The following is a 12,529-nucleotide window of genomic DNA, read 5'->3' on the forward strand; positions in this document are numbered from 1 at the left end:
GGAAAAGAGCGAATCCCCTTGGAGATTAAAGGTGTCACGGACAGCCGTCACTAAGTCAGCCACCATGGTGGAGAGCTTAGGCGGAGGGTCCCGCTCTGTGACCTCGTCCGATCCGGACAATTCCCCTTCAGACTTGCGCTCCCTGGGGGGGGGAGAGAAGAGTCATCTGAACACGCCTCTAGACGAGGGGGGGAAGCGGAGTCATCCGACATCTGAGGAGGGATGCTGCCGCTCACGCTGCCTCTTGGTAGCCAGGCCGTCCTCTGCGGGGGGACGGAGTGGTGGGCGGCACAGGATTGGTAACTGCCACATGTTCCATAAAAGACATGGCTGCCTTGGCGAACAAGGCCAAATCAGCGGCCGCACTGGACATGGCGGATGCCCAAGAGGGGACTGCAGACTCCGCAGGGACAGGGGAGGGGCTGGCAAGAACAGGGGGAGAAAGGTGATCCTGTCTGGGAGCAGGGCAGGAGACACAGGTACCAGAAACAGAAAGTGGCAAAAGACACTCTATACAGGACCCCATTGGGGTCTGAGAAGAGGTCTTGACAGACTTAGGTTTTGGCATGATGACAAAAGAGAAAAAAATACCAGTTGCAGCTAGAAGCTGAAACTCCTACCCCCCAGGCAACGGCACCGAGGATAACACCAGAGAAGGAGAAGGGAGCAGCCACCCGGCGAGTCAGCAGGAGGAAGGAGCCGGAGCGAAGCGCTAGGCTCCGCCCCCAGGCACGTCATAGAGGCGCGAAAAAAGCACGCGCTCCGCTGCCTGTCATTATGCAGAAAACGGCCCCCAGCGCCGTAGCGGGGGTTAATGCTGCGGACATTACCCCCGCAGAGGTGTCGGAGGCCTCCGAAAACGGGGGCCCACCGCTCGTGGGTGCTGCTGGATAGTAGGGAGCCTACAGGCGCCGCTCTGAACAGACATGCCGCATTAAGAATAAAAGAGAGCCCAGACCACCATAGTAAGAGCCTCCATATGAGAGAATTCCTGCCCCAGCACCCCAGACAGAAAACACACGATTCTCCAGTTCACCCAGGCAGCCCCTAGGTCTCGGGAACAGCAGCCTGCTGCCGGGGACGGGGGGGGGGGGGGGGGGGATAGTCATACTTATCTGCTCCTGCAGTCTTCTCCCTCTGTCCTGTACCAGCAGGGCTCACCTCTTCAGACATCTGACTCACCAGAGTTCAGTACTCTGGAATGGAGGGCAGCAGCAGGTGACCCAGGAGCTGGTGGGATGCCGGAGGTAACAGGTCGAGCCAGGATCCACTTGCCTTCTTGGGGGATAATGGAGGCAGCGGGCACTCCATGGGGGACCAGAAAAAAATAACAAAAGGAGTAGTCAAAAAGGAGTGTCATCCTCCTTCAGACACTAAGCAAAGACTGAGTTTCTCCTGGTGGAGTCGGGGGGTATAGCCCGAGGAAGAGGAGCTCTTTTGTATTTGCATAGTGTCCCTCCTACTAATACCTCTAAGCTAATACCCATGGTCTGTGTCCCCCAATGGAAAAAAGTCAGAGAAAAATATTTTGTTTCTCAAATTCTTATTTTACCCCCCCTTAAGGTGTGAGACTTTTACTGTTGCACAAAGCAAGAGGCAAGACCTAAAGAAGTATTACTTTACTTCAACTGCGAAATGGAGAAAGAGAGAAAATAGTGAGGCCGAGGGGCGAACAGAAGAGACAGGACAGAGAAAATGGCACAGAGTGCCCAAAGTTTGGGATAATTTTAAGCTGAAAAAGAACGAAAGCTCTGTACAGTGTGTCTATTGTAAAACAGAACTAGCCTACCAAAATAGCACAATATGAATGCTTCAACATTGCCAGAAAACACCTAGTTTTCGCATTTAGTTCACCAAGCGGACCGGACCCAAGGTAAGTAAAAGCAAACATTTTATATGATCTTAGTGACACACAACACACAGGCTTTGTATTGTAAGAATAATTGTTTATTTGAGCTTACAGACAGCATTCTGAACAGGATTGTCACAGAAATGAGCCCGCTAGCCATGGTGGACGATGAAGGTTTTCAGAGGATGATTTCCACTTTCAATCTAAGATACACTCTTCCTTCAAGAACTTACTTCATGAAAATTATGGAGAAAAAGTATGAAAAAAGTATAAAGGCAAGTTGAAGAACACTCTTAAGGAGACAGACAGCATTGCAGTTACAACTGATATTTGGACGAGCATTGCTACATAAGCTGGGGGCGACGTGTCATTTTCTTGGTAAGGATTGGGAAATGAAGTCCTACAGCCTAACAACGATGCCCCTTGAAGAAAGAGACACAGCTGCAGATATTGCAGAGTGGCTTGAGGATGTTATTGCTGTATTTGGCATTCCAGCAGAGGAAGTTAAAGCTGTTGTCCATGACAATGGTGCTAATATTGTAGCAGCAGTGAAGATTTTAAAAGTAAAACATGGATGGGCATCGGTGCGATGTGCAGGCCACACCCTAGACTTGGTTGTGCAAAGCGCCCTGAAGAACCACCAAGCTATCTCTAAGTCTGTGACTTGTGTAAGATGCCTTGTTCAGCATTTTAAGAGGAGTGAGTTGGCATGCACCAAGCTAAAGGAGAAGCAACCTAAAGGAGAAGCAACAGCAGATGGGCACACCACAACACATGTTGGTTCATGATGTAAGTACGTGCTGGAATAGCACTTATCACATGTTATCAAGACTACTGGAACAAAGATGGCCAGTGACTGCTGCTCTCTCAGACCCAGAAGTGACTCCAAGAAGAAAACACCACTAGCTTGATCTGAAGCAGGAACAGTGGAGCCTGATTGAGGAGCTAACCCAGGCACCACAAAACAGTGGAGCCATTTGAAGGAGCTATGGTGTTTCTGAGTGGCCAGAAGTACATTACCCTCTCTGCACTTCCACAGCTAGTGCAGAACCTAAAGAAGTCCATACAGGGTTTAGCTTTTGAGACTGCACCATTAAGGTCATACCAGGCTCATGTAGTAGAACAGATCACAACAAGATGGCAAGAACTGTCTATGTTTCAACCTGACTCTTCAAACACTGCCCTAATTGCCGCTGCTCTGGATCCCAGATTTAAGAAACCCAAATTCTTGTCTGCTGATGACTCAATCAAGGTCCAAAGCACAGTACAGAGCATGGCACTTGTTGCCAAAAAGGTAATGACACGGCCTAGTGAACATGATGGAGCTTCTTCTAGAAGAGGACAAGAAGATAACCCTGCTGCAGCAAAGCATGCCAATGATCACGCAACAGCCACATCATTCCTCCAGAAAATACTGGGATCATCAGAGTCCAGCTCCAGTGAAGAAGAGGAAAAGGAGCAGCAGTTAAGTCAATCTGTGCAAAAGGAGGTCTTGATGTACTTTCAAGAACATCCCGTATCCAAGAAAGGGAATCCACTGTCATGGTCGAAAACTTATAAAACATGCTACCCAGTAATAATAAAGCTGTCAAAGTCCTTTCTGTGTATTCCAGCAACATCCACGCTAACAGATCGTCTATTTTCTGCAGCAGGAAATATAGCACCCAAGCGCAGGGCCAGCCTCAGTTCGGAGCATGTGGATATGCTCACTTTTCTTCATTGCAACAGCCAAATGATCCTTTAGGCCACAAATCAGCAACCTTTGGCACTCAGCTGTGAAACTACCACTATAGAAGTGATTGAAGCATTCTGGGAGTTGTAGGTCCTGGACAGCTGGAGTGTCGGAGGTTGCTGATCACTGCTTTAGGGTAAGCTGATTCATGCAAGCGTACATGCACTTTACCATATGTACCTTATTCAGGAGATAGCTTTAACCAAACTGGTGTAAAGGTCAACTGGTTTAGTAGCCAATCAGATTCCATCTTTCATTATTCAGAGCTTCTTTGGAAAATGAAAGGTGGAATCTGACTGGTTGCTATTAAGAAACTAAGCCAGTTTTCCTTTACACCACTTTTTATAAATCTATTTTCCCCCCCCCCCCCATAGTTTTTGCCGTCTAAAAATGCCAGAAAGCCTTAGAAGACAGTACAGATGTGTGCAAGACAGTCAGAACAAAAGTTGCCTGAAAGTCTTGAAAGTTGCCTGAAAGTTGAACAACATAAAGGGTAATGCAATGTTTATGTCATACTACTTTGTTTACTTGTATTTATTTAGCATTTTTTATTTGAATTTTGCTTTTAAAAGAAATCTGATCATCTTATTTAGGTTTCTTTAACAGCTTAGGCCAGGTTCACATTGCAGTATGAACACTGGGACTCTGATCATCTGGCGACTGGCCGGAGTCCGGCCACAAAATGCTATGTCACTGTGCAGCATTTTTTGTCCGGATCCTCATTACAGTCAATGGGCATCCAGCTATGACAGATGCAGCCATTGAACTCCGGCAGTCTGACTGAGTTCACAACATAGCATTAGATACACATTCTGCCAGAAGAACAGCCTGCTGGATATACCGTATTGGGTATAGCCGGATACAACCAGCTATATGCTCTCATTGACTATAATGTGGTCCAAGGCCATCTGGCCATGTTCCGGCATACATGCTGGGTATCATCCAAAGCTTTTTTTTTTGTCTGGCCAAAACCCAGCTTGAATGCTGTAACAAGGCCGGGCCCATTACAGTCAATCGCTGCAGCAGCCGGCAGTATCCAGCTATAACCCGATATGGTACACTCTGGCTGTTCTGACAGAATGTATATTGCAGCTGTAAAAATAGCCTTATTTGCTATGCCACTGTAATAAATAAAAATATTGTTTTTTATAAAGCAATACGTTATTTTAAGGTTTTTCTTATTAGAATACTCGATTAATCGTAAAAATAATAGATAGAATACTCGATTAAATAATAGTTTACTGCAGCCCTAATTAACATATACAACCTGCACATCCCCTTTAAGTCATACGCCGTGCTGTGCTAAAGCAAACACATTGTAAGAGTTTTATTCTTGTTCCTTATGCTTCCTAGATATTTTAAAGAGGTATTTCAGTTAGGCTGGGTTCACACGGGCGTGTCCGGATGCGTCCCGGTGTATTGCGGCAAACCCGCGCGATTAGGTACGCAATTGCAATCAGTTTTGACTGCGATTGCGTTCCGATGTTCAGTTTTTATCGCGCGGGTGCAATGTGTTTTTCTTCTTCACAGAAGTTCAGGTTTGGGTTAGTTGTAGTGTAGATTGTATTATTTTCCCTTATAACATGGTTATAAGGGAAAATAATAGCATTCTAAATACAGAATGCTTAGTAGGTGGTCAATTGAGGGTTAAAATAAAAAATAAAAAAATTAACTCACCTTCTCCTCTTGATCGCGTAGTTCCCGGTCTCTTCTTTACTTCTTTAATGATGAACTAACGGCTAGGACCTGTGGTGACGTCAGATCACATGCTCCAATCACATGGTCCATCACCACGGTGATGGAGCATGTGATCTGACGTCACCAAAGGTGCTTTAGCCGACAGCTCATCAGAAGAGACCGGGAAATACGAGATCAAGAGGAGAAGGTGAGTTAATTTTTTTATTTTTTTTTAACCCTCAATTGACCACCTACTAAGCATTCTGTATTCAGAATGCTATTATTTTCCCTTATAACCATGTTATAAGGGAAAATAATACAGTGAAAAGACTGTCACCTAGCAACCATGCGTGAAAATCGTACCGCATCCGCACTTGCTTGCGATTTTCACTCAGCCCCATTCACTTCTATGGGGCCTGCGTTGCGTTATAAACGCACAATATAGAGCATGCTGCGATTTTCACGCAACGCACAAGTGATGCGTGAAAATCGCAGCTCATGTGCACAGCCCCATAGAAATGAATGGGTCCAGATTCAGTGCGGGTGCAATACGTTCACCTACCGCATTGCACCCGTGCGGAAATCTCGCCCGTGTGAACGCAGCCTTATTCCTTGTATAATGAGAATGTATACAATTTTCCAGATATAATACTTGACTAGATTATTGTGTTTTTTCTACATCTCTGCTTGCAGTCATAGAGGCACATTTATGAAATATTTTACACCACAATAGTGTTGTAAAAAAATTGCTAATTATATCGCATGCCATATTTGTGACTTTTCACTTCTCTCTCACTGCTTTTCAGAAGTGGTCAGAAAAGTGTGTAGGGCTTAGCAGGAGAGCGTGTGGCCTGGCCCAACAGATTTTTATTTTTATTTTTTTTATTCAACATTTTATTGAAAGTTTCATTTGACCAATAATCAGACATACAATAGGTTATTGACCAATAATCAGACATACAATAAGTTATTGACATATTCAGGAATCCGAAATGTACATCTGTTGAAGAGACTTCTACTTAAAACAATCAAAAATATTCCCTCGAAACACCCCCCCCCCCCCCCCAACTTCCTTCATCTGGATATTACCCATAAACCCAAGTCAGTTATATCAGTGCTAATGCTGCTATATCTTTATGTCTCTATCCCACTTTTAATTTTCCCAAAGTACCCTTGAGATCCCTCAACAAGTACCACTCTGTATGTTGAAAATTCGACATAAGAGACTTAATGTCATCTGCTTGCAAGTGTCTGGACATAAAGACATTCCATTTATCTAGGAATCTAGTAGACTTAACATTCTTGTGTGCCTCTGCCTCTAACTGGTCCATAAGCAGGAAATGTTTCATATGACTCAGAAATTCTTTTTCAGAAGGTGTACGCGATTCAAGCCAGTTTCGTAGTAATATCCTCACAGCTACTAGTAGTGCCCCGTCCACTAGCCCAGGAATCTTGATAGTATCTGGGAAAATATGAAGTAGCAACGCTCCAGGCTCAAAAGGCAACTCTAATTGCCAAGTATCTCTAATCCAGGACAAAACCCATTCCCAATACATTTGGACCTTTGGGCATAGCCAAATACAATGGTCTAGATCCGCTTTTAGAGCATCACATTTAGGACACTTAGTCAATCTGGTCATATCGTTAGTTGAAGGTGGAATATTGAAGGCATAAATTGCCCTATGTACTAACTTAAACTGGGATTCTCTCCAACCCTCACAGGCTACTGCTTTTCTTGTTCTCAACCAACCATGCATAATCTTATCTTTCCAATCCCCTTCTCCTAGCAAATGTCTCCAACCTTTGCATAGTTGAGCATAGGATTTATCAACTTCTCTGTCCCTCAAGTGCTTGTATATTTCTGATAACGTTAGTCTGGTACCCATCTGCCTAAGCAATACATCAAAGCTATTCGCAGCGTGTTCTCTGCTAACCTCTCGTAACCTATTTTTACAGAAATGTAGGAGTTGAATATACTGTAATTCATGACCTTTTGGTATCCCAAATTTTTCCTGTATTTCAGGAAGAGTCAAATATCTTGGATCTTTGTCATGCAGGATTTGTCTAAATACCTTAAGTCCCTTATCCCTCCAATAACCGAATAACTTGTTTTGCTTACCCATTTCAAAGTCTGGATGATTCCAAAGCGGCATATATTTAGATGCTGCAAAGGACAAGTTATATAACTTCCTAACTTCCTTCCAGGTCACAATGGTATCCCTCATTGTCACCGATGACTTAATATCTACAGGTAGAGATGCAAGTTTGGCATGTAAAAGCGCTCCCAGGTCATAGCCCTGCGCTAACTCCTCCTCTAATGGAAAGTTAGAGTAATATGAGGACCTTGCCAACCAATCTTTACAATGGCGAAAAAGGCTCGCCAAGTTGTATCGTCTTATATCTGGAAAGCTCGCTCCTCCCTTTCCTACTGGCAAGTATAAACTTTTTAAGGCCACTCTCGCTCTCTTATTGGACCAGATAAATTTTGTAAAGGCCCCATTCAAAGTTTTGACATCCGCATGTCGTATTAATAAAGGTAATGTCTGCATGGGGTATAACAGTTTGGAAAAACTGACCATTTTTATCAAATGACATCTACCTAAAATTGAAATGGGTAAGCTTTGCCATCGGTTCAGCTCCTGAGTAATCCGCTTTATTAGCGGCATATAGTTCAAATTATATAGGGAATGTGACGAATGTCCGATTTTGATTCCTAAATAGGTTATGTAATGCTTTGCTATTGCAATTGGATAGCCTTGTAGGTCCTTCGATCGTCTCGGGTCTGGGGTACCTATGTATAATAGTTCACACTTGCTGGCATTGACCTTGAATCCCGATGATTTTCCAAAGTCCTCTATTACCTTAAATACTTTGCCTATGTCCTTGTGGGGATCTGCTAAAAATAGGATGATATCATCGGCGAAAAGAGATATTTTCACCTCCTGGGACCCGATTCTAATCCCATCGTATACCTTGGATTGTTCCAAATACCTTGCCAGTGGCTCTATTGCTATATTAAACAGCAATGGGGATAATGGGCAACCCTGCCGTGTCCCCTTAAGCAAAGGGAAAGATTTTGATAAAAATCCAGGTAATGCTATCTGTGCTTTTGGCTCCGCATACAATGCTGACAGGAACGTTCGAAACGCTCCTCTAATATTCATGGCATCAAGAACTTTCGCCAACCACTCCCAGCTCACATTATCAAACGCTTTCTCAGCGTCAATTGTTAACAATGCTGAAGAGCTGAGACTGGTTCGCTGTCTATTAACAGAATCTAAGACTGCCATTACCCTCCGTACGTTAAAAACCGCCGACCTACCCTTAACAAATCCCACCTGAGCTGTACCTATCAACTCTGGCAACACTTCTGCTAACCTGTTAGCCATTATTTTAGAAAAAACTTTTTGGTCCACATTTATTAGGGAAATTGGACGATACGAAGACGGCAAAAGAGGATCTTTACCAGGCTTCGGTAAAAGCTTAATATGGGCTAAATTATTGGTTATGTTATTAACTTGGCCTACTAGTATTTTGTTGAAGCCCTCCGTCAGGTTTTGAGCTATCTCCTCCCTTAGCACCTTATAAAACTCCCCCGAAAACCCATCTGGTCCAGGCGATTTTCCTGACTTAAGCGATTTTATAGCCTCTTTTACCTCCTCCACCGATATAACCTTATTTAGCGCTTCCAATTGGTCATCCTGTAGCCTTGGAATATTAGGACCATCCACCAAGATTGTCGTAGGAGATCTAGGCTGAGGATCTGCTTCATATAGCTTTTGATAGTACGCCTTAAATATCTCTAAAACTTTTTCCGGATCATTTTGTTTTACACCCTGCTTGTCTAATACAGTAGGTACAAACACCGGACCTCTTTGCGCCTTAGATAACCTAGCTAGCAATCTACCCGACTTGTTCCCGAAAGTGAATAGTTTAGACTCTTTTTTCGACCTATACATATTTTCCCATCTATTATACCATAGTTCATAGTTCTTTTTGGCCACTATCCAATCATCCTTATGTTGATCAGTAGGTGAGAGAAGAAAGATTGAATATTTCCTCCTCAATGAATCCGTTACTTCATCTAACTTTTTGACTGTTTTTGCTTTAAGTGAGTGTATATATGATATAATTCTTCCTCTCAACACCACCTTTTCTGTATCCCATAAAAGAATAGGGTCATCAACATGCTGGCCATTATCCGCTAAGAATTCCATGTGCCACCCTTTTAACAAGTCAATGAAATTCTCATTTTCCCCCAAGAAAGCAGGGAAGCGCCAAATGTAATCAGTACCCTTGCGTATTTTATCCCTCAAATCTAGTTGTATCGGCGAATGATCCGAAATAACCATATCTAATATTTTGGAGCTACTTATCTTACGTTGCATATTGGCAGATGTAAAGAAGTAATCAATTCGAGACCATGACTCATTCGGCGCCGAAAAAAATGTGAACTCTCGCCCTTCTGGATTATGAATCCTCCAGGGATCAATGAGGTCATTGTCTCGAATTAGGTCCTCCAGAACTCTCTCCCTTCCTGAGACTACTCTTCCCGGGTTCCTTACTGGTTTTCTATCTTCATTTCTATTCAATACTGTATTCATGTCCCCCCCTACTATAACATTACTCCCTTTAATTACCCCTAGACGCGCATTTAGTGATTCAAAGAACCCAGCATTTTCTCCATTCGGACCATAGATATTCACTATACATAATACCTCACCTGAGAACAATATTGAAACCACTTGCCACCTCCCCTCTGCATCTGATTCATGTTGCAGGATTTCAACATTTAAGGACCTATGAAACAGTATTAATGTTCCTGCTTTCTTATTCACAGCAGCTGATCCCAACACTTTACCCACCCACATCTTTCTCATGCGACTAAAATCTGATTCCTCAAGATGGGTCTCTTGGAGTATAGCAATGTCTGCTTTGCAGCGGCGCAAGTGCTTCAGGACCATGTTGCGTTTTTCAGGGGATCGAAGTCCCTTTACATTCCAGGATATTAATCTCATTATCGATCTATCGCATGAAAAAGATGTAGCTCAAATCTATGTGCAAATATCCAGATGATAACAATTTCCCCCACTTTTCCCTCCCCCCAACCTCCCTCCCCTAAACAGATTAGAGATTCCAAACTATCAACTAATCTTAATTTAACAACCCCTCCTCTGTCAATTATACACCTCTCTAGCTGCATATTGAACTCCTCTTTTTTCTGACATGGACGGTGTCAATTTACCATGCCGTATAAGACTAATATTTATATTTATCACAGTGCATATTCGGCCTAATGTACTAACTTATAACAACTATCATACCGATGTTCAAAACCAGAGTTTAGGCATATACTCTGAACAATAATAATATAGTACATATACTATTATTTCTCCTATAAACTAGAAGTAAAGAAGAAAGTCATATCTCTAGAACAGACACCAATCTTCTAGGTAGGATGAACGTCTCTCGAACGCTTGGCGGCTGCTGCATATGAGACACCTTCCTCCGTGTCATAGGCCCCTCTGTTCCCCTTCACTTCGTGACGCAGGTTGCGGCCCAATGGCCGTTGATCTGGTAAGTCCAGGTCTAGCTGTCGTCTCGCTTCCTCCGACGATGTGTACGTAGTCGCTGAACCGTCAGTATGAAAGACTTTCAGTATCGCCGGGTATAATAGCGCAAAACGGGTACGTTTTTCATATAACTCCGAACAAACACTGGAAAACTCCCGTCTCTTCTTCTGCACTTCCGCTGAGTAATCTCCAAATATTAGAATCTTCTGGTTTCTTATCTCAAGTGAAGATTTTTGCCGCTTGTATAAGCGTATGATCGCTGTCTTATCAGTAAAGTCCAAGTATTTCACAATTACTGGACGTGGCCTCATCCTGAGCGCATTCTGTTCTTTTAGATTTCGCTCCATACCATTGCGCAAGTCTGGGCCTATGCGATGCGCCCTTTCCACTTTGCACGCACCTTCTATCCCCAAAGCACTGGGGATTTCAGTCTCACAGATATGTATCAGCTCATGGGCCGGAATAGACTCTGGCAGCCCTAGGATGCGCAGGTTATTCCTGCGTGAGCGATTTTCTAAGTCGTCCACTTTCCCTTTAAGGGCCTTAGCTTCACTCACTGTTTTTTCCAGCAACACCTGGAGGTCAGTGCAGGACTCCTCAAGCGCTTGAATTCTGGTCTCAGCATTCTCCAGCCTGGTGCCATGTTCAGCTGTCGTCACCTGCAAAGATTTCAGCGTCTGCCCGACCGTGTTTGCCAACGATTCCTGCAGGTCTGGTAAGATCCGGTTAGCAACCTCTATAGCTAGCCGCACGTAATCTACCTGCGGTTCTTCTCCCTGTGTGTCAGTCTCACTCTGAGTAGTTTGCTCGCACTGATCACTCTGCTGCGAGGGCGGGAAAAGTTCCTCCTCAGCTGCCTCATGCTCCCGCGCTGACTGCTTTCCCATTTTCTGAGATTTCGTCTTATTTCTCGTCCCCATGTTCATGATATAGCGATCCATAAGCACTTGCTTTATCAGCAAGTATGGCTTTCCCGGAATATACCCGGTTTGTATGGGGGATTTAGCTGGTTTCCACCGACTAGCACGGAGCCGAGATTAGCTGCGTCCCTCCATATCAGCGCCGGAACCGGAAGTCCGGCCCAACAGATTTAGTATCAATGACACCAGAAATTCTAAATCTCTCCTGGTTGCGGTGCTCCTGCAGGCGCACAGCTTGTAATAAGACAGAGCTCTGATAACTGCACTCCATCATATGAGGACAGCTTTTTATACCCTTGAAATGAACAACAAAGTTCCTATCGAATGACTGCAAGCAGAGATCTTGAAAAAAGTCAGGAGGTGATAAAGTACAGTGGAAAATTGTTCAGGCAAGTATATCACTTACCATCTCCCGTGACATAATATCCAGGAAACTTCTTGAAGTAGGTTGTCTCAAACCGTTCATGGTTCCTGTAAACAGTGCGCATGAGTGCAGGCCAGGGTTGTTTAAATACCTTGAGAGCAAAAGATATACAATAGTTATCATGTGAAATGTATAAATCCAGTAAAAATTATCTTCTAGCAAACCAAAACCAGATTTCACTTTCAGATTTCAACATTTTTTACAGAACGTATATAGAGATGGCCAAGTTCTCCAGTTTTGAGCTAAGGTCTTTTCAATGTCAGAGAACCTGTTTTAATCATCCCTTCATATGGAATTTTTATCTGCAATATTTCAGCATACTATTATTATTATTATTACTAATATATATATATA

The 12,529-nt window shown here is 43.6% G+C and overlaps 1 protein-coding gene across 3 annotated transcripts in view; it reads right to left on the reverse strand.

Annotated features, from left to right (window-relative positions):
• Positions 1-12,529, reverse strand: part of ACSS2 (acyl-CoA synthetase short chain family member 2) — an 82,170-nt gene that overhangs the window by 16,762 nt on the left and 52,879 nt on the right. For all 3 annotated transcript variants that reach the window (XM_044297150.1, XM_044297151.1, XM_044297149.1), the window contains one exon: positions 12,158-12,266. In XM_044297150.1, the coding sequence (XP_044153085.1) occupies positions 12,158-12,266 (109 nt within the window). The remainder of the gene's footprint in view (positions 1-12,157; positions 12,267-12,529) is intronic.

This window comes from Bufo gargarizans, chromosome 6 (genome assembly GCF_014858855.1).
Source record: "Bufo gargarizans isolate SCDJY-AF-19 chromosome 6, ASM1485885v1, whole genome shotgun sequence".
In the NCBI taxonomy this organism is placed as follows: domain Eukaryota; kingdom Metazoa; phylum Chordata; class Amphibia; order Anura; family Bufonidae; genus Bufo; species Bufo gargarizans.